The 25,725-nt window shown below is 36.4% G+C and overlaps 1 protein-coding gene across 4 annotated transcripts in view; it reads left to right on the top strand.

Moving 5' to 3' along the window:
- The window catches only part of SLIT2 (slit guidance ligand 2), a 310,878-nt gene that overhangs the window by 150,925 nt on the left and 134,228 nt on the right, over positions 1 to 25,725 (top strand). For all 4 annotated transcript variants that reach the window (XM_011221190.3, XM_002916360.4, XM_019796534.2 and 1 more), the window contains exon 5: positions 14,093 to 14,164. In XM_011221190.3, coding sequence (XP_011219492.1) covers positions 14,093 to 14,164 — 72 coding nt within the window. The remainder of the gene's footprint in view (positions 1 to 14,092; positions 14,165 to 25,725) is intronic.

Here is a 25,725-nt window from a genome sequence, read left to right as displayed (position 1 = left end):
TTATTTCTCAATTAAAGCTGCTACAGTCTATTGCAAAATTTTTCCTTTTTGGGAGGATCATAATTTGTTGAGATTTGATGTTTGCCAATTTAACTTATAAGTTCTTGATTTGTAGGTGTTTTTTTTTCAACTGACTATCTTTATATAGATCACATGATTTTATAGTCAGAATTGAGTATACACATCCACACTGACTTTTCTTTGACAAACATACATTTAAGAACACCCAGAGGGAGAGAAAGCAACACAGTTTGCTTTTTTTAAAAAATTTTTTTTGAAGGTTGATTTATTTATGAAAGAGAGTGTGGGGGGAGGGGCAGAGGGAGAGAATCTCAAGCCAGCTCCTTGCTGAGCTCGGGATTTGACACAATAGGGCTCAATTTGGGGCTCAACACTGGGCTTGATCTCACAAACCCATGAGCCACCCAAGTGCCCCAAAACTTGCTGCTGTGAAGTAATTAGATATTTTGCTGTAGTTGTTCTTGCACAGACTTCTGAAGCCTTTATCTCATCTTGTTTCACTCCTTGCTCATCCTGTTTCTTACTGCTAATAAGATTAGCTGAAAGCCTCCCAGTCTTCTTATTTGAATGTTCTGGAATCCCAACACAATCTCTTTTAATTATTTGTTAAAGGCAGCAGAATTCCTCCTGCTTACCATTCACTCCCATTAATGTCACCCTTAATATACCTGTGCATGTTGTCTTCCCATGCTGGTCTCTTCTTTAGAAAAAACTTGCGGTTTCTTCTTGCCAAACGATCTCCATCACATTTCCTAAGACCCAGCTCCACACCCTCCTCTTCGAAAAGCATTTCCTGATTTATGTACCACCTCACTCTTGTTATACCTCATTATTTAATTTTCACAGGCATGTCATTATTATGCATGCATCCATGCCTGGTCTTTCTTATCATATTTGCAGTTATTTGATGAGAAAATAGGTGAACATTTTTGATGCATTTCAGCAGATGAATAGTGCAAGTCCTAAAGCAGACACTTGGAGTTATGTTCAGGAAATGACTATGTCTTAGTCAGCACCTCTGGTTATTGACTAAAGTATGAAACTCACACATACCCCTGCACCCAGTATTGAGAGAATTAAAAGGGTTTTAAGCTCATCAGCTGAGACTAAGACTATAGTTTAGAGTGAATAAAGGCTTTCAATGGCTGTTTTCCATTTAAAATATGTGCTACTTAGACGAACACAATCATTCTAACTTTGCTATTACCTTTATCTTCTTGATCTCCATGAAGGTACTTGGATCACCAAAAGCAATATATTTTACCATACAATATTTTACCGTATCATTGGGAGCCAAAGAGTAAGTAGTACATCATGGTCTTAATTTACCACAGTGGAAGATGATATTTTCATAAAATATATCCTGAAGAAGACATCAAGTACCTGTTAAATAAGTAATTTGCTTGAGAACCTAAATGTCCACAAGTAAAATACTTGTTTTACTTTGTTTTGTATGTTTTTTATTTACGCTTTATTGACCACAGCCTGGCACTGTATTAGGCACTGGAGACGTAACAATGAATTATTCAGTATCTGTTCTCCGAGAACTTTCAGCTCTCCTGGGATGTGTCAACAAGTAAGGTAGCAATTATAATCCAGAATATCAGTTAAGTATAATGTGTTATACAAGCACAAAAAAAGAGAATCTACTCCAGTATTAGGATATTTCAGAGAAAATTTTTAGAAGAGAGAATAAATTCTGCCCCAGAGAGATGAGTAGATTAATAAAGTGGAAGACAACATGTAAATATTACGGGCAGAGGGAAATACACGTACAAAGTCTTGATAGGAAAATAATGCATGTAATTTAGATTGTGTCTGCATAAATATTCCATGAATCCACACCTAAACATAAACGCCATAACGGAGGTCTTTCATTGTTGTTTTTTGTTGATTTGCTTTCCACTGTAATCTGCCATCCCAGCAGTCCAAGCAATGACAGAATGCAGTATTTCCTCCTTTGCTATTTTGAGACTTCATAAATTTTCCTACTGATATTTTTGTCAGTTCGGTAGTGTGATGATTACCTTACCTGCCTGCTTCTCGAGAGCAGATGTGTATCATTTTCTTTTATTTCTGAGAACAAGCAGTGTGCTCAGCACGGTCTACTTTTAACAAATAATTTCTGAAGTGAACTGAATTGAGCTAATGGAACTGAAGGAAAGTAACGTGTGAGCACTTTGTGGGCAAGACACTTCATACCTTCCCATAGACTACATCAGATTGTTCAGTCCTTGCAATAACCCCGACACAGTAATGCTTTTCTAGAGTTNCCACTGAATCATAATTCGAATGAGTAGACGTTTTGATATGTACATTATTTCTCAATTAAAGCTGCTACAGTCTATTGCAAAATTTTTCCTTTTTGGGAGGATCATAATTTGTTGAGATTTGATGTTTGCCAATTTAACTTATAAGTTCTTGATTTGTAGGTGTTTTTTTTTCAACTGACTATCTTTATATAGATCACATGATTTTATAGTCAGAATTGAGTATACACATCCACACTGACTTTTCTTTGACAAACATACATTTAAGAACACCCAGAGGGAGAGAAAGCAACACAGTTTGCTTTTTTTAAAAAATTTTTTTTGAAGGTTGATTTATTTATGAAAGAGAGTGTGGGGGGAGGGGCAGAGGGAGAGAATCTCAAGCCAGCTCCTTGCTGAGCTCGGGATTTGACACAATAGGGCTCAATTTGGGGCTCAACACTGGGCTTGATCTCACAAACCCATGAGCCACCCAAGTGCCCCAAAACTTGCTGCTGTGAAGTAATTAGATATTTTGCTGTAGTTGTTCTTGCACAGACTTCTGAAGCCTTTATCTCATCTTGTTTCACTCCTTGCTCATCCTGTTTCTTACTGCTAATAAGATTAGCTGAAAGCCTCCCAGTCTTCTTATTTGAATGTTCTGGAATCCCAACACAATCTCTTTTAATTATTTGTTAAAGGCAGCAGAATTCCTCCTGCTTACCATTCACTCCCATTAATGTCACCCTTAATATACCTGTGCATGTTGTCTTCCCATGCTGGTCTCTTCTTTAGAAAAAACTTGCGGTTTCTTCTTGCCAAACGATCTCCATCACATTTCCTAAGACCCAGCTCCACACCCTCCTCTTTGAAAAGCATTTCCTGATTTATGTACCACCTCACTCTTGTTATACCTCATTATTTAATTTTCACAGGCATGTCATTATTATGCATGCATCCATGCCTGGTCTTTCTTATCATATTTGCAGTTATTTGATGAGAAAATAGGTGAACATTTTTGATGCATTTCAGCAGATGAATAGTGCAAGTCCTAAAGCAGACACGTGGAGTTATGTTCAGGAAATGACTATGTCTTAGTCAGCACCTCTGGTTATTGACTAAAGTATGAAACTCACACATACCCCTGCACCCAGTATTGAGAGAATTAAAAGGGTTTTAAGCTCATCAGCTGAGACTAAGACTATAGTTTAGAGTGAATAAAGGCTTTCAATGGCTGTTTTCCATTTAAAATATGTGCTACTTACACGAACACAATCATTCTCACTTTGCTATTACCTTTATCTTCTTGATCTCCATGAAGGTACTTGGATCACCAAAAGCAATATATTTTACCATACAATATTTTACCGTATCATTGGGAGCCAAAGAGTAAGTAGTACATCATGGTCTTAATTTACCACAGTGGAAGATGATATTTTCATAAAATATATCCTGAAGAAGACATCAAGTACCTGTTAAATAAGTAATTTGCTTGAGAACCTAAATGTCCACAAGTAAAATACTTGTTTTACTTTGTTTTGTATGTTTTTTATTTACGCTTTATTGACCACAGCCTGGCACTGTATTAGGCACTGGAGACGTAACAATGAATTATTCAGTATCTGTTCTCCGAGAACTTTCAGCTCTCCTGGGATGTGTCAACAAGTAAGGTAGCAATTATAATCCAGAATATCAGTTAAGTATAATGTGTTATACAAGCACAAAAAAAGAGAATCTACTCCAGTATTAGGATATTTCAGAGAAAATTTTTAGAAGAGAGAATAAATTCTGCCCCAGAGAGATGAGTAGATTAATAATGGAAGACAACATGTAAATATTACGGGCAGAGGGAAATACACGTACAAAGTCTTGATAGGAAAATAATGCATGTAATTTAGATTGTGTCTGCATAAATATTCCATGAATCCACACCTAAACATAAACGCCATAACGGAGGTCTTTCATTGTTGTTGTTTGTTGATTTGCTTTCCACTGTAATCTGCCATCCCAGCAGTCCAAGCATTGACAGAATGGAGTATTTCCTCCTTTGCTATTTTGAGACTTCATAAATTTTCCTACTGATATTTTTGTCAGTTCGGTAGTGTGATGATTACCTTACCTGCCTGCTTCTCGAGAGCAGATGTGTATCATTTTCTTTTATTTCTGAGAACAAGCAGTGTGCTCAGCACGGTCTACTTTTAACAAATAATTTCTGAAGTGAACTGAATTGAGCTAATGGAACTGAAGGAAAGTAACGTGTGAGCACTTTGTGGGCAAGACACTTCATACCTTCCCATAGACTACATCAGATTGTTCAGTCCTTGCAATAACCCCGACACAGTAATGCTTTTCTAGAGTTAAGAAAAATAAAACATGATTTAGAAGATCTCAGCAACTTGACCAAGATCACATGGTCAGGTCACATGGTTCTAGGGAGTGGAGCTAAGGATTTTTATCCAAACCTGATTTCAGGTCAGTCCCAGTAAGCCACCCTCCAGGATGCCAAGTTAGGTATCTGAAAGTGTTTTCAGGCCATTGTGGTTTTACCTGTGTGCTTAGGTATGACAAAAAACAGGTTTTCTCAAAACATGGGTTACTAACTCAATGGTCCTTCTCATAAAAGGTACAAGGGAGGTTTTCGCTGTTGTTGCTGCTGCTGTATACTTTTAGAACTTGTCATTAGCTGATGGCTCTACCCGATTAGGTATGTCCTCCTTGAATGCACTTAATAGAAGTGTTTATGGGTAACCCAATGGTGGCTTAAATACTACTTGGAATGATCAATGTTAATAAGAAACAATATATGGATACTATTTTGAAGAGAAGAAATAGAAAGGGTAAAAATTATTTACATTGTGAATTCTTTATTTTTTTCAAGATTAGTATCCTGATTGTGAGATTTTTATTATGTATATTTTACAAAGATTAAAAAAATGGTCTCTCTTATCCAACTTTCTTCTTCGTCCAAAGAACTATATATATTCTTGGTTTTAATGGTGCTTCTCCTTTTTTTATTTTCTGTTGGCATTCCCACTGGTTGCACATGAATGAACACCATGTTTAAAAACCAAACAAAAACTGGAAGATATTATTTATCAGAGATGGTCCAGTGGGCTACTAACATGGGGTTCAAAGACAATGGGCATAACAGATATCTGGGAGACTTGTTAAAAACACAGTTTATTGGACATCTATCTCCCGTAGAGTCTGTCTAGTATTTCTGGAGTGGAGCTCGGAGGTCTGGTTTTTAACAACCTCTTCAGAGGGTTCTTGTGGGTGATCCTCAAGCCACACTGAAGCCACAGCTCCAGAGTGATAACCCATAATGCCAGAGAGCCAGACTTCTGCAGAAGCCTCCTCTGTATGAGGCAAGAGAGTAGTGGTTAAGCATATGAGATTTGGAGAACAACAGAGCCAAGTTCAGATAGGTCCAGTAGCTTACTGGCTCTATGACTACAGGGGACTTGCCTAACCCCTGGAAACCCCAGTTCCCTGTCTCCAAATGAGAAGAAAAGAGTATATCCTGATGTGATTTTAGAAAAAAATAAATAAATCAAAGTGTGTTGTCTGGCAGTTAGTAACTGCCCAATAAATGTTAGCTTTGGATATTAACCTATTTCATCAATTCTAAAGTGCACGCTCTTCACCCTTAAATTTCTACTGAGATTTACAATTGTTAGTACGTTGTGTAAAAAAATTCTCTTGACACTTTCTATTAAGAGTAAGAAAGCACTGTTATCAAAGTGTAATAGAGATCAGAAGAAAAGTAGTTATTTATTATTACCATTATGTTCAATAAAGCTTTGGTTACTGATTACTGGAAGTTATTGCAGGTTCTCAGTAACAAAACAATTTTTAGTGAAGGAACAGCTTAAAAAGATCATTCATGCATTTGACAATGATAAATGAATCTGTTCTATATGGGATCACAGTAAGACCTGGAAGAGAAAGGAAATATGTAGAAGAGACAGCCCTGCTTATTAAGAAGCAGCAGTCAAGTTGTTGGTTAACAACATACCATAGGGGCCCCTGGGTGGCACAGTCGGTTAAGTGTCCGACTCTTGGTTTCCATTCAGGTCATGATCTCAGGGTCATGAGATTGAGCTCCGCATCCATCTCTGTGCTCAGCATAGAGTCTGCTTGAAATTCTCTCTCCTTCTCCCTCCGCCCCTCCCACCCATGCTTGTGTGCACTCTCTCCCTCTCTCTCTCAAATAAATAAGTCTTTTAAAAAATACCATAAAAGAAAAAGAACTATCACAAAGCAGTGATTATATCAGATTTTATGCTGTCGGTAAATACTTTTGAAGGCATGAATGAGAGAACAGAACGCTTACCATTGCTTCTTGGGGACAGTAATCTTCAAATCTCAAATTTGTCAGTGCATACCATCAGAGAGGAGATTCAGATATGCACCGCACGGTTTGCTTCTCGCCATGGCACAAGGACTCACTAATCTGTATTTCTTTCTCTGATCTCTTTATTGGGCTCTAGTCTCATATGTCCATTGTTTTGTGGAACATTGCAGTGAATTCACCCCTCTTGCGCTGCTGTGATACCAGTATATCTAAAAGTCCTCTCAGAAGTCCAGTTTTATTTCCTGATTTCCCTTCATTGAGTCTACAGCATTAGATTTTGCTACTTATCAGGGCTGCCGCCACAGGCTTGTACATACTAAGCTCTGTCTCTTATCCTTATCCATCCAGCAAGTTGCCATGTTTTGTTAAGTTTTTTCTTCAGCACTTCTTTTTCGGTCCCTACATCCTTTACACAAACCTTTGCTTACTGAACGCCTGTCATATGCCAGGAATTCTGTAGAAACAAAATGAACTAAAATCCCTGCCTTAATTTATCGTATTGTCTAGCAGAAGACAGTTAACTAAGAAAAAAAATTCAACTGAAATTATTGAAATGTTATAATAAAGGTGTGTGCAGGTCACCTAAAGAGCACAGAAGAGGAAATGACTGACTCACCAATAATAGTTATATTTTATAGTTATGCAATAATTAAATGATATTTAATTATTTAAATGGTAATTTGTATTAATAGTGATATTGTCATTTGGACCAGGCAGATTGGCTCTAAGAGATATTTATACTAGCTTATTTTACAAATGAGCAAATGGAGAAAGAAGCTAAGTGCCTTGCACAGCATCACATAGCTAATAGGTTTCAGAGATCTTGGCACTAGGCTCAGCTCGATAATTGGAGAAAATCTATGTTGAAGGAGGTCCCGTTTGCTCTGGGTCTTGAACAATTCTTAACTCTCCATCTTTTGGTGATAGGAACTAGGTGCTTAAGACAAAAAAAGATGATGCAAAAGCTGAGAGGTTTGGAAAAATGATTTTAGAAAAGGTGAATTGGGAGCATGGAATTCATGAATGAAGTTCTGAGGTAGAAATAGAGGCAGAAAAAGTATTAGGGGGAGCCCCTGAGTGAAAGAATGTTGAGTTCAAGAAACTCAAGAAGTGCGGCTGGAGGAAGGTGGATAAGGAAAGAGTAGAAAGAGATGAGTTCAAAGATGACCGTGTCAACCAGTGTATTTTGGAGCCTGGTTGACCTTTGTGATGCTTTGTGCTTTCCCTTGTGGTGAGATGGGACATCAGTGAAGTTTTGCTCAGTGATGTGGCAAGATCACCCAGACAAGAGGGGATGGTGGCTTTGTCTGGGAAGCAGAGGTGCAGGTAGGTCAGATTGTGGAGCTATTTTGAAGAGCGGGTCAAGAGGATTTGCTGATGGATTGAACACGGGGTGTGGAAGAACATGGAATGACAACGAAGACTGCACAGTTTTTGGACCGAAAACTGTAAGGATGGTGGCTCCTTAACTGAGATGAGGAAGACTTCAAGAGGAGGTGGTTTGATATGATTTAAATTTTGGAAATATAACTGGTGCCAGTGTGGAGGATGCATTGGAAAGGATCATAAATTAAGACAGAGATGAGTTTGGAATGTCATTCACATCCAAAATGGTGATGAATATCCTAGCAGTGGCTATGGCAGTGCAGAATAGTAGGAGGGGACTTGATTGGAGACACTATTCATTCTTTTGTATGTGGCTGTCAGTTCACAATACCATTTATTGAAGAGACCATCCTTGGCCTACTGTATATTCTTGGCTGCCTTGTTATAGATTAATGGGACATATGTGTATAGGTTTATTTCTAGGTTCTTCTGTTACATCAGTATATGTGTCTGTTTTTATGCCACTGCTGTATTGTTTTGATTACTATGGCTTTGTAATATCATTTGAATTCAAAGAGTGTGATACCTCCAGTTTCGTCTTAATTTTCAAGATTGCTTTGGCTATTCAGATCTTCTGGGGTTCCCTACAAATTTTAGGATGGTTTGTTCTATTTCTGTGAAAAATGGCATTAGAATTTTGGTAGGGATTGCACTGAATCTGTAGATTCCTTTGGGTAGTAATATTTTAACAATATTTTTTAAAAAGGGCATTTTAGGGCACCTGGGTGGCACAGCGGTTAAGCGTCTGCCTTCGGCTCAGGGCGTGATCCCGGCGTTATGGGATCGAGCCCCACATCGGGCTCCTCCGCTATGAGCCGGTTTCTTCCTCTCCCACTCCCCCTGCTTGTGTTCCCTCTCTTGCTGGCTGTCTCTATCTCTGCTGAATAAATAAATAAAATCTTTTAAAAAAAAGGACATTTTAACAATATTAATTCTTCCAATTTATGAGCATAGCATTTATTTCCATTTACTTGAGTTCAAAATATCATAAAACCAAACTAGTCTCCTTGTCTTCAATCCCAGTTCCCCAATTTCTGCATTTTTCTTCTCCACTTTTTGTACTTTTATATTTTATTTCCTTATTCAGAAAATTTGAGTGGTTTCAGACTCCCCCTGAGATGAAAATAACCTTAACTTGCATTGAGGACCTTATATTTGGACCTGAGCCAAACTCACAAGTTCATTACTTAATATTCACCAAAAAGAATTTTCTAGTTAACTGGAGACCCACTGTCTCTCTCCACCAACACTGTCCAATACCAGTTCTCTGCCAATTGTCCTTGCCTGCTCCAAAATTCAATTTCCAGATTAATCTTCCTAAAAATCAACTCCAATCAAGCCATTTTCCTACTCTGAAACACATTTTTACACTCTACTGCCTAGTGATATAATTACAAACTCTTCCCTTGGCAGCTCCATCGTGCTAACTCAGTAGTTCTGACTCATTTTTCTCATTCCACGCAGTTAACAGAACAGTACACTGCCATCAGAAATGTCTCACATCACCTTCAGTGGTCTTCAAGGAACAAAGTAGTACACTCAGGGGCACACAACAGTCTCTGAGTAAAACAGTTGTAACATGTATGTAACCAACACTTCCATGGCGCTTCCTATGTGCAGATACTTTTTGAGTATTTTTTAATGAGCATTTTAAGAGTATGAACTTGGGGCTCCTGGTGGCTCAGTCAGTTTAAGCATCTGCCTTCGGCTCAGGTAGTGATCCCAAGGTCCTGGGATTGAGCCCTGTGTTGGGCTCCCTGCTCACCATGGAGCCTGCTTCTCCATCTGCCGCTCCCCCCACTCATGACCTCTCTCTCTCTTATAAATAAATAAAATCTTTCAAGAATTTTTTAATTAAAAAATAGACGTATGAACTCATTGAATTCACCTGATAGTCCTATGCAGTAGCATTATCATTATTCCATTTGCAGATGAAGAAACTGAGACACAGAAGGGTAAGCAGTTCTTCGTAGGGCGTGTGGTTAATAAATGGCAGATAGTCAATCTCACATCATCTAGGTCTGCAGTCTATGCTGTTAATTCCTTTGACATGCTGGCTCTCTCCTTGGATTCCTGCCAACCACTCCCTACCATCCCTTTCTCCAACACTGAAGGCCGAGAATTACTGAGCTTTGTCATTTTCATCAAAGTTCAAAAATAATCCCATTCTGTTTTGAAAGTGGCCTGAATCCATCTAACCTCCAGTGACTTACTTCTTTGATGTTCTAGAGCACCTTTCTCAGCTACTGCACATGTTTTACTTAGCATGTACTGTCTTTGTTGTCACCAAACTATGTGATATATTATATCACATCTTTCTAAGTGGATTGAAGAACTTCCAAAACCAAACTCATAATGGGCATTGCAAATGGCTCTTCTGATTTCCCAATTTTATTAACACTACCTTTGAACTAAGTTCAGAGTAACTTCTGTCTCCTTTCTCTCCCTTGCCAAATCCATATCCACATACAATCCACTTCTGCATTTTGGTTTTTCATGCATCCCTGATATCGCTGTTAATCTTCTCCACCTTTTCTATCTATAGAGTGGGAGATGCTGCATTACTGGGCCATGGTAAGCAAGTGATATATTGTTGGTTGTTACATTGCTTGATGCTCTCACTACCCTTTCCCTGACTATCACAGAAGTCTTGTATCTGGTCTTCCAGACTCAGGTCTTTGACTCCACGTATTCATCCTAAATCCTATTGCCAGTTTAGTTTATCTGAAGTACAGCCTCTGTCCTGCTCCTGTCTACCACCCTTCCCTCTCCACCATTGTGTGCTCAAATGCACTTCTCAAATGGTACCAAAAAATTCAGTCATTACACCTTTGACTTAACCTTCTGACCTACTCTCCTATTACTCCACTGTAGATGTTGTACGTTCTAAGCAAATCAGACCAAAGCCTACTCTCATAAAAAGTTCTGTTTTTCCCCCTCTATATTTCACTTGTGCCGTTTATTTCAGTAGAAGTGCTGTCCTCTGCTCGATCGCCTTTACATTGCCTTACGCATTCACATTACCTTTTTTCTTAGTGTGCTGTCTTGCTTTTGTAGACTCATGATAATTTGTTTAAATCTCTCAATTGGCCTTCTTTTTGGCTACTTGCTTATCTTCTTTACTGGATTTGAAAATTCTCGAAGCCAGGAAATGGGCTTTACCCCAGCCCAGTAATCCTGCAACATCAGCCAATACCTTGCATGTAGTACATTTTAAATGAATATATGTTGGATTGAAATAACTGGTAACATCCCCCTGATTATATATAGAAAATATGAGTCATTGTTCTAACATAGCCCAATCCATCATTTTGCAAAGGACATAAACCAGAGGCTACGATAAGTTAAGGAAAAACCCTTTTAAGTTCTGGGGCACAGGAAGGACATATTGAGATTAAGTAGTCCCTTGTATCATCTTCAGAATTCCTCAAATCCTGACTCAGTATTTATCTGCATTTCTTATACATTTACTTAAACAGTTCGCCTCATTGTTTAGCAATAATACCTTACATTTCTGAAGCTTAATTCCCTTTCCTATAAAACCAGGATAATGTTAAACCTACTTGGTAGGATGGTTACGGGGATTAAAGGAAATACAGTTCATATTTGGTAATATATTACTTCTAAAAAATTAACTATTGTATACCATAGGCACTGAAAATATGTTAAATTTCTTTCTCTTGTCATCGATGAACATGGTCCACTTAACTGAAGTTGCCTGCTCTGGTGGACTGGACACAAATGCAGAGACCCTGTAAGCTAGTCTGGGAAGCAGTGTAGTTGGGGGGAGGGCAGCCACATATAAACCATTGACCTGGGCTGAGGCTCTGAGATTGAAAGTTGACAGTTTCTCATTCTTTCATAAAAAGAAAAGATTGGTAAGTGTTAGCAATTTAAAACTCTTCCATGTCCTAGAATTCTGCCTATGGAACTCAGAAGCTTCTACTAAAATCCATTTTAGAAGGAATGGTCTTCTGACTGTGCATTTCACTTTCTTCAGTGATATGTCTATGAACCACCTAATATCATCCCTCTGACTTTCCCCCCACCCACCATCTCCCCATTAAGAACAGGACCCTAGGAAAAACTGTGACTAGAGACTAAGCAGGACTGAGACTGTAGGTGGCGAATGTAATGGCCCCAGCCAGCTGGATGGGAAGACTGCAGAGCCTGGAAAGCTGGCAAGATCTGAAGACAACAGCTCTGCCATTTTTATTCACCTACAGCCTCCAAGGCAGTCTTTGTCTTAGGAGAAATAGAGAAACAGAAGTGATGAGAAAACACCGAATTGACAGAGACACAGCATTAACAACACCACTGTTGGTTTTCATGGAACATTGACGATTCAGATTTGCTTGGGTTCAACGTTTTTTCCCTCCTCATTTCTTATTACGTTCTGATTTTTCTTTTTTCCAGTGTTTTTCTTTACTTTCTCCTTGCTCGGTAGCCTCCTTTCAACAGTTTTTCCAGCATCAAGACTGTTAAATATACACTGTTAAACATTCTTAACCTGATGTAATTAAGGGAAGGAAGTCAGTCTGAATCTATGACAAGCTGGAGAAATAAGCAATTTTTAAGGAAATGAAGTTTTATTACTCTTAGGGATATACTCAAACTATTGAAAGCAGAAACGGAGCTATAGCACTTAGGAAATGGATGACTGCCTTAACTCCTACATAAGCACATATTGTAAATTTACTGTTTGAAATAAAATTTGTGTGTTTTGCTTTTTTCCCCCTAAAGACCTTTACTCCTTAAATAGACTAACATTCATTTCTTTAAAAATTGCTTAGCGAACATTTTTTTTATTTGGACGTTGCGGATATTGAGATATGAACGCAAATCTCAGTTGTTTAAAACTTGGTGCTAATGAGGTCAGGACCACACACTAAATCTCTCTATCTGCCAATTATCTCTATGGCGTGGCCACAAGTATGTGAACAACAAGCTCTGGTCGTAAGCATTAGGGGAGAGGATGTGGATGAATCCGTCCCATACGCCTCCACATCATTGGAAAATGGCTCTGTTTTCATCAGCTCTGCACCCGGGGTTAGTAGTTTCATTTTTCTTAATGAGCATCAGCTATCTTAGAATTTTAAAGATAATTTTAGCACCATCATTGTAACTGTAATAATTTATTTATTTGATATTTCAACTTTCTGCTGTGTGGTAGCGTGACTTAAAATTAGATGAGCATTTTTCTGTTTTCAGTTACATTTCCTGCATGTATATTTATATCCTACTTGTTAAGGCTAATACTATGTGAGCTCATTGAATTGCATCTGAACTCTGAGGGAAAAATAACGATGCATTTCATGAGATGAGTGATTTTTACAAACTTCTCATTCCAACTGAAAGAGTGCTTTTTCCCCCCTTGATTAAAATGTATTTCTCAATTAAATTAAAATGCAAATATAGACAGTCTGTGTTTATGGTTTTAATATAATTATTTAAAGAAGGTTTTAAATCAACTTGCTGTTAATATTTCATGCAAGAACTGTTGGTTTTATTGTTGGGCTGGTACTGCCATGTTCCATTTTCAAGATTACTTAAAGCGCTGTGAAAACTTAATCATGCTGCCCAGGTTTTATCAGTTTTTGGCTGCTCTTCTCTGGTCCATTTTAATGGACTTCTTTCCTATATACTTTGTAAGTTATGCCAGTGATGTTGGAGAAATATCAAGTACTAAAACTCCAGGACCCTTTGAAATTGAGTTAGGGACAATTTACTATTTGTTTTATTTATTATTTTTTTGGTTTTTTTGGTTTTTAAAGAAATAGTTTATAACACAGAATTGAATCAACTCAAATTTAAGAGAATCATATTTTATAATTTATTATGAAATTAAAGATCTGGACAAGTACTTCAAAAAACCACTTACTTCAGCCTTTTAATCTATATTTTAAATGTAAATTATTTGGATTAGAAATTGCATCTAATGATATGGATTTAATTACGATCCTGGTACGATTTTTTCAGCTTTTTTAAGAGGTGTTTTATCATTTGTCAAACACATTGATTCAAATAATACTTAAATGCTATTTTATAACTCGACCTTTTCCTTCTTCGTCATTTTTAGTGATCTCAGTGAAAACCAAATTCAGGCAATTCCAAGGAAGGCTTTCCGTGGGGCAGTTGACATTAAAAATCTGTAAGTATTTTTTTTTCTAATTTATATTGTTGTTTTAAAGTTATCTATTTTCAACGTTAAATTTATATTGAATAATGTGTCAGAAAAAAAGTGAAAGGCCTATTTATCTTTATGCTTGCTTAGGAGAGCTTGTAACAATAAGTCTTAAATTGTTTTCACAAGCTATCTGGAGAAATTCTCATGTAAAAGGTATCTTGCATCTGAAATTGTTATCAAACTCATTCTTCAAGCTTTGTGATTAGTCTTGGGAAATCTCAAGAAATGATTTGATTAAAAGTTATTTACAGCATATTTTCTTCATTTTTACTGTCAATGTACATCAATAACTCCCTTTTCTGTTGTTATCATTGTTTATTGGAAACGCAGAATACAAACTATTTTTTTTCTAGAAAGAGTACATAATATTTTCTTGTTAGGTATGCCTGGAGCCTGGAGCTATAGCTTTTTTTTTTTTTAATCACTTTTAGATTGCTGTTTTCATTACATGCCAAAAGTGTGAGAATGAGAAAATTATGTCTTTCCCTTTGTGTGACTATTTCTCTTACATATTTTCCCCTTGTATCTTTATGAAAGAATATATGTATAGCCCTCTTTAAAAAAAAAAAAAGCATGAAGTAAAGGAAACCCATGTTTCTGAATTCTTTAGTGTCTTGTATAGAAGTGGGTTTTTTTGCAAGTGCCTATTGCATTGTAGATACATATCAGATTTAAGTTTTCAGTGACAATCCTAATTTTGTCAATATGTATCTTTATAAATTCTAAAATACTACATAAGCCTTTGAAAATGATTGTTTTTGATTGACTGCAAATGCTAGGACGTAAAGTGTTGTCCTTAGCTTTTCCTTTACTTTGGAATGTAGGGGGGAAAAAGCCTCTGTGTGCTGAGATTAACTATCAGGAATTCAATATTTCTTAGCTAGTGATAAACAGCGCAGGCACTTTTTAAGAATTAACTTATATTCAGCATTCCCCATGGTGGGATACATTATTTCTCCAGTAGGAAGAGTGAGACAGATGTTTTCCGTCATCAAAGAGGATGACTGTTTATAAAGTTTTGGCCTCTGCATCTTCTCCTCAGTGTGAATATTTTTGTGTTAAATTTGTACCTTCTAAATGTACAGGTAAAGACAGAAAAATATAGACTCCTAGATATTAATGTGTAGACCATTGAAATTCTGGCCCTAGGTTTTCATGAATGTTTGTATGTTAAGAGGATTTGCTTTGCTTTCTTTTTAATCGTCTCTTGCTAGGGTTTGAGGAGGTCTTCAGGTAGATTCTGAGATGTAAGGTGTTCAAAACTACCTTTGTATACTATGTCTGGTCAGAACTATATGAAGATCCCAATACAGCACCCACTCAGGTTGCCTGTATGTACATTAAAAGGATAGTCATGGCTATAGTTGACCACCCTCTGGGAGCGCCACTTGCAATCTTACAATAGTATTATCTCTAAATCCTTAAAACAGGTGGCTTTTAATCTCCTTAGTAAAGATATTCAGGGAATCCAAGTCTATAAGTAACCCATCTTCCATATTGAAGGATACATTTGAGAATAGGATATCAGTCATGATGGAATTCCTCCTTATGTCCTCTTCATTTATCCTTAAAGACTGTGATTTTAGAAGTTTAGAAATAAAAAGAAAAGTGAGATGCTAACCAGTGTGCAATGAAGAATGCGATATTGATTTAGCAGTATTCTGAAAATCTTTTTCTTCCCCCACATGCATCATTTTCCCTCCAAATTTAAAGGCAGTTAATATGTATACAGGGAGATGAGTTTAGGACTGGAGTGTTGGAATCTCGCTGCTTACTGGATCTGTAGACATAACAAATTAGTAAACTCCATTGAGTCTTAGTTGCACTTCTGTAAAATGGATATGATAATTGCTTGGGTTTGATGTGGTTATTAGGGAAGGAAGATATGTGAAAGGCCCTTTGGTAAAATGCTATGAAATGGAGTGTATTATTTCATTCTGTAAGTACTCACTAATCAATCACTAGAAGTTAGCCCTTAAAAAGGTGTAGTAAAGACTTCGGAAAGTAGAACATGAAGTAGTTTGCAATATTGGGCGTGGTTAGGGTAGATCCGTATCTAGTGTGGGTCAGTTGGACATAGGGCTAATAAGTGGGAAAAGAAAATACAGCAGAATGTACTAAATATACACCAGACCCTGACTTATAAACAAGATATTACATGCTATAGGTGCTGACAAAAGAAAGATAAAAAATATGGCTTGAGGGGCGCCTGGGTGGCACAGCGGCTGGGCGTCTGCCTTCGGCTCAGGGTGTGATCCTGGCATTGTGGGATCGAGCCCCACATCAGGCTCCTCTGCTGTGAGCCTGCTTCTTCCTCTCCCACTCCCCCTGCTTGTGTTCCCTCTCTCACTGTCTGTCTCTATCTCTGGCCAATGAATAAATAAAATCTTTAAAAAAAAAAAATATGGCTTGAGGTCATCAGGGAATTGTAGGAGAGAGTTCCTGAAAGAAAATCTAAAGGAATCTTCAAGGATGTTGATTCATGTTATGTGTTGGTGAGTCACAGCAGACAAGGGTGGATTGAGGAAGTTAGAATCTATTAAAGAATCAATACAAAGTTAGAATTGATTTCCACTATTCTCACTGCCTTCCACATAACAATGTCAAAGGCTTTGAGAGCAATATTGAAATACCACATTGCATTTATAGGTTTATTTAATTAATTAATTAATTAGGATCATAGCTAAAATTTTATAGAAATGCATGTTTCTATAATTGGAAATAGTTCAAACTACATTGTTCCAAAAAAAAAAGATAGTTTCATGGGGCTTTGTATGAAGATTAGTTTTACCATTAAAAGTTAAGAAGATGCCTGGTAAAATATGTCAGAATTGAGGGTAAATTTTAATTCATATTATTATTAAAGGTAACTATCAGTCATCAAGTAACAACTCAATAAAAGTCCATAAATATTAGTATTAACATTATTAATATTTGGCATGGGAAGGAGAGGTGCAGTACTCTGTCCTATTTATCATTCTACTGTATGCATTTACAATTTGGATAATCCTGCATGGTGGATGGGTACTGTACCAATTCATTCAGAGAAGAAAAGAGAAAAAAGATGGGGCGCCTGGGTGGCTCAGTCATTAAGCGTCTGCCTTCGGCTCAGGGCGTGATCCCTGCGTTGTGAGATCAAGCCCCACATCAGGCTTCTCCGCTGGAAGCCTGCTTCTTCCTCTCCCACTACCCCTGCTTGTGTCTGTCTGACTGTCTCTCTCTGTCAAATAAATAAATAAAATCTTAAAAAAAAAAAAAGAGAGAGAAACGAAGTCTAGACAGAAGAAATATGTTCTTTAGCTGCGTTACTACAACACGATGATATTTTGTATAGAGCTGTCTAAATGCCCCATCTGATGCACTGTAACAGGTTTATTGGATTTACCACATTCAGGCCTTATTCGGAGCACATTCTAGTTATCAGAAGATTTTCACTGGAAGCACTTACTCTAATCTTGTGGATTGGCTAAAAACACTCAAGGCAGCATCTTGACAGTATGAATTTGATGCTGTGAAAATTTTGCAAATTAGCAGATCTTACTCCTCTTCCTCCAGGCAAGCCACACTAAAACAATTCTAGGCAGATGGACATTTATCTTGCTCTTAAACATCTCCAGGGAGGAATTCCCAGAATTTTTTGGCTTATTGCTATTAATTTCTTAACTGGAATAAAACCCTATATATTTTATCTTTTTACCTAATTTTCTCCAACTGCAATGTAAATCACTTTCTTTTTTCCTGACATTTTAGATGGTGAGATCTGAGAATAACAAGATCATATTAAATAACAACTAAATTATAGTGTTTATAATAGTCACTGGCAGCACTTTTCCATAGTATTTACATCTGTTTTTAAATTTCCCACTCAAGTATGAATTAAACTATTGATGCCATATTATTACCAACTGATGCCTCACCAAAATGATAATCAATGTTTATATGATTTTTCGTTATAAACTTTCTATACGTGTTTAATTTATTGAAACACTGATGCAGTAAAACCTTGTTGCCTTCTGATCAAAATTCAAATGAAGACATATTATTTAAACAATTTTGTTTACAAGTATCTGTGAGGTATTTCATTAATTGAATAATTTAGGAGAATATTTAAATTAAGCCTTGCTTTATTGCTGGGACTTGTGAGCTTATTCTCTTTTCCAAGTCTCTTGAAAACATTCCTAGTTATAATTATCCCAAGTTTTAAGCAAAAAATTGTACAAATATATGAACTTAAAAATTCAATAGATTGCTAGTTGCTATTCGTATCATAAAAGTAAATTTAACATATTTTTAGTTTCTTTAGTGAGCACAACATAAACACTTAAAACAGTTAAATTCCAACATGCATTATTTTAGATATACTTGTAATCACACCTGCTTTTTTCTTCTTTCATTTTGCAGTATGCCCTCAAAATGTACTCTGTGTTCCAGTCAAACTGTAATGTTTATTGTCTTTATAAAATACATGTCTTTCCATTTGCTTGTATATCCCAGTTCCCTTAACCCTAAATGAGTTGTACCCACACCTTTTTAGGAAAACTGCCTCTAAAAAACAGGTTAGGGAAAATATTTATATTTATCCTTTAAAAAAATATTTAAATTCAATTTGGTTACCATATAGTGTATTATTAGTTTCAGGGGTGGAATTTAGTGATCATCAGTTGCATATTACACCCAGTGCTCATTACATCAAGTGCCCTCCTTACTACCCATCACCCAGTTACCCCATCATCCCCCACCTCTCCTCTAGCAACACTCAGTTTGTTTCCTAGAGTTAAGAGTCTCTTATGGTTTGCCACCCTCTCTGTTTTCATCTTATTCTATTTTTCCTTTTTTAACATATATTAAATTATAGACAAGCGTCAGATTATAAGATGATTTAGCTTTGTTTTCTTTGAGCAAGGCATCATATTATTTGGGAAACAAACATCTGTGGCCATGACTTTTTAGGAAACAAAGCATTCAATTTGGGTTGCAGTGATTATTGGCAATAAGATTTGGCAAATGGTAAAGACAGAGTTAATCTATACGTTGTCATATAGCTATATTTATATTATTTAGAAATTTCATTTTTTTTCTGGAACTCTGTCATCTTCGATTTATTTTATTGATGGATCCATTAAAACCCATAGAAGGAAAATCCACCATTCTAAACTAGGGACACAGAAAGTCTTCTGTATTTTACTTTATTTTTTACATTTCTGTAGTTTTAAATACCTCTCCACTGGATACTAAATAACAACAAGGGAACAAGTGTTCCTCACATATTATAGAAACAATATGTAACAATTAGAAGAGTATATTATATATTTTACCTTGCAAATGCAAGACTTATTTTAGCTTTGTCCTATAAGTTGTCATAATTGCAAATGATCTGTTGTAATCAGCTAGTTTTCATGTTTAGTTCATTGTATTTCTTACCATACTTATATACTTAGTATATTATCATAAAAATAAAATTCATTGATATCAAATTTAAATTGTATCCTTTAGTTCCCCTAGCTCCTTCTTAGAATGTTTTCAGTAAACCTGAGGCTGAAGAGACTTTGAAGGGGAGATTGGTTTCTCACTCAACTCTAACCCTTCGAGTTAGATTAAATGCCACAGGTCTTCAGTGGGACGTAGAACTTTCTGAACAAACCTGTAGAGATGGCTCTTCATTTAGATAGACAGTAAGGAGCTTAAGTTTCATTTCAAAGAACAGAGCTCCTCTTAACATCCAGAATGTTGTCTGTAGACATCATCGGGATAAACAACAGTTGTCTGGGTACTCAGCAGATGCTCTCAGTACCATGGGAACTGTCCATGGTTCTGTAACCTGACTGGTTTGCGCTCACTGTAAAAGCATCCTGAATTGTAATAATTCCTAACAACTATGATCAAGTTCCCTACCAACAACCTCTCCAACTTTTCATTTTGCTCTGTCTGCAGGGTACCTTAGCATTTTCTTCAATGATATCATTCTATTATGTGAAAATGAATCTATATAACATATCTTCATAAACACTTTCCAAAACAAAATAAAACAAACAACAAAAAAACCCACACAAGACTATCTGATTGAGAAATTGGGAATCCAACTCACATATGTGTAAAAAAGAATTGGCGTGATCTTTCTATGGCTGCCATGTTGTCCTTGAGATAGAACAGATCTTTAGCTTTCTTGCTTCCCCAACCCTGAACAGGCACACTTTGCCAACTCTAAACTATTACTGTCGTCTACTAATTGAATTTTGATCCAGTCTGTATTTTCATTAGATAATTTTAACAGTGAAGACAGATTTGTTTTTATAAGGCAGTGTTTTTTAATCCTGTCACTCCCTGTCTCAAAAATCATTCAGTTTATTAAAAACAACAACACTTTGTTTTGGCCCTATGGCAAAGCCTTGGGGATATAGCAGAATATTGTCATAGTTTTATAGGTTCTGAAGAATGTAGACTCTTTCCTGAGAGAACAGTGGCTTTTTTTGAATAGCATGCTCTCTTTAGATATTCTGCCTAGTCCTAACATTCTGACATCCACCCAGGCTCCCAGCCCCCTCTCCCAATGAATCTGCACACAAGCTCTTTGCTCAAGCCATAATGGCCTCTCTCTTGCAAACATTCACTGTGAACATTATAGAACCTCTGCTCACAATTGTTCCTGCTTGGGTCTTTTCCCTCCGCAGGGAATACCCACTTTTATTTTCTGTCTTTCTGGATTCCACCTGTTTTGTAAGGTTCAGGTTTTTTCCTTCCTCACACAAGAGTACCTCAGCCTAGGGTAATCTGTTCCTTCCCTGACATTCTATAGCATTCTTTATATGCTGACTGCGTCTTTGAAATTTGGCCATCAGAGACTGAGCTGAAGCTTTCATTTGCAGAATGAATAGCTCCTGAATCTCTTTCCCTGGACACTTCCTATTGAGTGGGGGCTTTGGCAATACAAAGATTTAAATTTGAATCAAGATTTCACTACATATTTACTACCTACTTTGAATAAGTTATTAAACTTCTGTGAGCTTCATGTTCTTTTCTATAAAATCAGAATGATGAGAACATTTACCTTTTCAAGTTAATGTGAGGAATAATGAGATTGCATATCTACAGACCCTGCCATTTGCTATGCTTTCAATAAATGTAAGCAATTGTTATTGTCAGTTTCAGTTTCCACCACCTTTGACTGGTTTACAAGAGCTACTAGAATGTGAAGGGCTACTTAGTTGTTGTTCCTCCATTTTCTGGTAACGTGTCTCTTAGAGCTTACCTTTTGCTTTTCCCTAATAAGTTAGCAAGTGGATATAACTTTATACCATATATCATTCCAATAAAAACTGAGATTCTTTATTGCTGTGCAAAAGAACAAAAACAACAAAAAACCCACAGCTTTTGCTTGAAAGATTGCAAAAGGGCTAAATTCTCAAATAAATTATTTTGCATTCCTCAGGGAATAGTCCTTACTTTGTTTAATTCACAAATACCTGGGTTCACAGTGATGTGCTTTTATGCTGAGGTTAAATGACATGGTTGCTGAAACTTCGGCCCAGGTTGTTCATTCATATGGGTCAATTTATATTATTCTTATGTTCTCTATCCATTATAACTTAAATCTTGTACTGCTTCTTAAAAAGAGTCACTATTGGCATAAGATGTGTATATGTAGGCACTCATATTGACTTGAATTCTACACACGTGGGGGAAGAAGTAGAACAGATCATGCCCATATCCTTAACAACATTTATTTCTCCCATTTGATATATATGTTTTATCAGGGTTCTTTCCAAATGGCAAAATGTTGTTACCCCCTCCTATTGATTTGAATCACTTTGATATATTATTTTAGGTCAACTAAGCTTTTGAAGTTTGCCATTTATAGTAATATGAATATGAACTAAACTTCTATTTCTAGTACCTAAAAAAACCCTGGACAACTAGAGCATAGTTATAATACTTTTGCTGAAATACTGAGAGACTCTGTCTGGCTTTAAAGTTAATTTTTTAAAGATTTTATTTATTTATTTGACAGAGAGAGACAGCCAGCGAGAGAGGGAACACAAGCAGGGGAGTGGGAGAGGAAGAAGCAGGCTCGTAGTGGAGAAGCCTGATGTGGGGCTTGATCCCAGAACGCTGGGATCACGCCCTGAGCCGAAGGCTTAACGACTGCGCCACCCAGGCACCCATGTTAAAGACATTTTATGTTCAGTATTGTTTCAGAGTTAAGTAAATTTTATGGTGTTCTAATACTTACAAAAAGAAAATCAGTTGGTAATAAGATCTTATTACTTGGATGCTGCAGTGCATATATATATATATATATATATATATACACATATTTTTTTTTCTGAGTGCAATATGAATTTTCTGTGGGTAAGGACAAAACCAAATGAAGTTAATAAAAGAAGGTGAGTTTTATATATGTAATTCAAACGCAGTATGTATCCAAATTTTAATAACTGAAAACAGGAAATCCCAGAAAAAAACGTAAAAAGTAACAGAATGCAGTATCTCTGGTTATATTTCATGATGCCAAGTAAGCTAATGTTCAGCCTTTCTGTTACTTAATATGCCTGTTTATAAAATTTATATTTAGCAGCATTATATATTATTTCTCATGCCTAGAATTAATCAAAATCTGAATCTAGGCTAAATCATTTTTTGTGTTAAAGAAAATCAGATCTGCTTTAGAAACTTCATGTGTGCGAGGCTCAGAGTAACACCTTTTGATATAGAGATGCTGCATTATCAAAGACTGAAATTACCAGGTCTAGGAAAAATTAAAGCGAGCAATCTAGTGTTATTCTAGAACACTGTAAGAGAAATAGTGACCAATGAAAAGAGAATCATAGAATGTTAATGCTAAAAGAGATATTGAAGGTTTCTATTCTTTTTAACATCATCATTTTCATGAAATTAAAGATAAAGCACTTGCTTCATAATGCACCTTTACAAGCTAGGACAGTGAAGGATCAGATAGAGATGGAATTTAGAATTCAGTCAGAAACAGAAGAGATTGGAGGTAGGAAACATAGAAGAGAAGCCACAAAATGTGTGCTAAGGATATGTTGGCTGAAGGTCTAAAAGAAATCTCCGATAATACTATCTATGCCATTCTTTCTTTCCAGAAAATAAGTACTAGCTTGCTTCCCTGTGGGATGTGACCCCTGTACCAGGAAGGGATCCTGAAGCTGTCCCTAATGTATCTTAGTGCCCTTATTATCCAAAGATCAACAAATTTACCCTATGTTTGGCTGAATAATTGTAATACTACTTTTTGAAAAAGTGAAAAAAAAAAAAACCCTCTCCTCTTACTAATGCCTTAATTCAGAATAATTTCATTGCATAATTGGAAATCACATCTAAACAGAATCAATCACTAAATGCATGGCTGTTTAGAAAGCAGAAGTTCCTGGGCTTGGAAAGGTGGTAGAGAAGGAAGTGAACTGAATGAGAGAAACAAGGTGCAGAAAAATAGTTCAGAATCCCTGAAGTAAAGTATGCTTTTGCATGGTTTTGACGCTCTTTATCTTGAATCATATACAGACAAATGGAGGTTTGTGCAGAGAGATTTTCTCATGAGCAGTCAAAGCAGGCATGACACTTTGCTTAAACATTTCTTTCAATATAACGAAATCCACCAGTGGATGAAAAAATTATTCATTTTGATTGTCCTTTCATACAAGTAACTTCTTCATACAATACCTTCATTTTCAGAAGATTGATAGCCTGAGACATGTTGGCATTCGGAAAACTTTTAAGGAAAACTTTGGGCCTATGAGAGCCAGATATTCTTAATGCTTTAACACCAAGAAGGACTTAGATTTCTGTTAAGAATCAGAAGCAGCATGTAACTACGAGCAATGTTGAAGAGGGATGAAATTACCAAAGTTTACAGCAATGTCTCAACTTCTGGTGGTATAGGGAAAGTAATCTGCTTTCCAGTCCCTGTGGAACAAGATTTGCTTGAGTGCTTTCTGGCATGTTAGGGCTTCCCTTTTGTGTATAGTATGCATGATTTAAAAGAAGCAGTGTCAGCACTGATTTATACATTGACAGCTAAGGATAATAAGATATGGGCAAACATACAGCTCACCCTTTTACAGATTAACCTGCAGACTGCATTAGGCAAATTTGATAGCATTAAAAGATTTTGCCAATTTGTCTGGAAACAATTTCTCTTTTGTAGTGTGTCAAGGGTAACACTTCATGCCATTGTACTAATTTAAATGGCTTTGATAAATTGTTCAAGAGGTTAGAGAATAGTAGTGTAGATATATATTTAGCACTTTAAAATAAAAAGGCTGTTAACTTAATTGTTAAATGAATTTAATCTGTAAAAATGAAAAGTGCTCAAGAATGTAAGTGTTTTCTGGAACCACAGCAGCCGTATTACATCATGAAGCTTTAAAAGTCTTCTTAGAAAATAAAATTATCCTTCTGCATTACTTCCTAATAAGTAGAAATGCTTTAAGCTATTATAGTAGCAAGGATGGTACCTATTATTTGGGGGAAAGCCTTAGTTTATAAAAGCGATAAAACCGTATCTTCTCCAGAGTTGGCCTTTTTTGTGTGTTGCATGTCCTAGATTGTACCATTTGCATGACATCAAGGTAGTCTGTGTCCCCTAGAGACCTTCTTAAAAATGAGATGTATATTTCATGAGACATTCTCTATGTACATAATTTCTAAAGTAAGGATTTTGAAGAGGCCCCTCTGAAAGTCACTGGATTAAATCATTGCACCTTAATTCAGTAGCCTTGTGAGAGAAACGGCTATCTTATGGGAATGTTGAAACAATTCTTTAAGAACACACCTCAAATGTGAATTGGCCCTTTTGGTGAATTTCGCACTTGAAATGAGGATAAGATTCATTTGTATTATGATCATAGTCTTAGCTCTGTACATCTGTATTCCGTCCCAGTGCATGGAGAACTGACAACTCACCTGACTATTTCATCAAACATTTTGTTTCTGTCTCAAGTGAAGCATTAAAATACTTTTCTTTACTGGAATAATAATATTGCTAAGCATCAAGCTGCTAGACTTAAATGACAACAGCTTATTTGTTAAAAAAAGAATTTAAAATAAAATAAAGATAGGACAGATGGGATTTATTACTTAGCTGTGTATTTCAACCAAATAAATGCCTTAACACGGATAAAGGAAATTTTAATTCCAAAACCAGGGGCAGGAAAAAGCTGACTTAACCAAGTTTGGAGGAACTTTCTCTTTTCATCTTTGAATTATAACAAATGAGTGCTCAAACTCCAAGAGAAGATTCATTTGTTTGCATTTTGTACTATTTAGAAGGAACTGATAAAGCTTTTAAACTTATTACCATCGATACATGTAGTGTTTCAATGATGTTGCTGCAGTATGCGTTCTTTGCATTTGCAGCTAAAATTAGCATCTTTGAGAACAGCAAAAAGACAGATGAATTTCTTAATACTCTATTACTTATTTTCTGGAAATTTGGGGAGTTTCTTAACTGGACAGTATGCCATATTTACAGTGTAGAGAATTCACATATAATGACACACGGTGCAAAT

This window comes from Ailuropoda melanoleuca, chromosome 11 (genome assembly GCF_002007445.2).
Source record: "Ailuropoda melanoleuca isolate Jingjing chromosome 11, ASM200744v2, whole genome shotgun sequence".
NCBI lineage: Eukaryota > Metazoa > Chordata > Mammalia > Carnivora > Ursidae > Ailuropoda > Ailuropoda melanoleuca.
The sequence above is the reverse complement of the archived record's forward strand: the minus strand, read 5'-3'. Positions and strand labels throughout refer to the sequence as shown.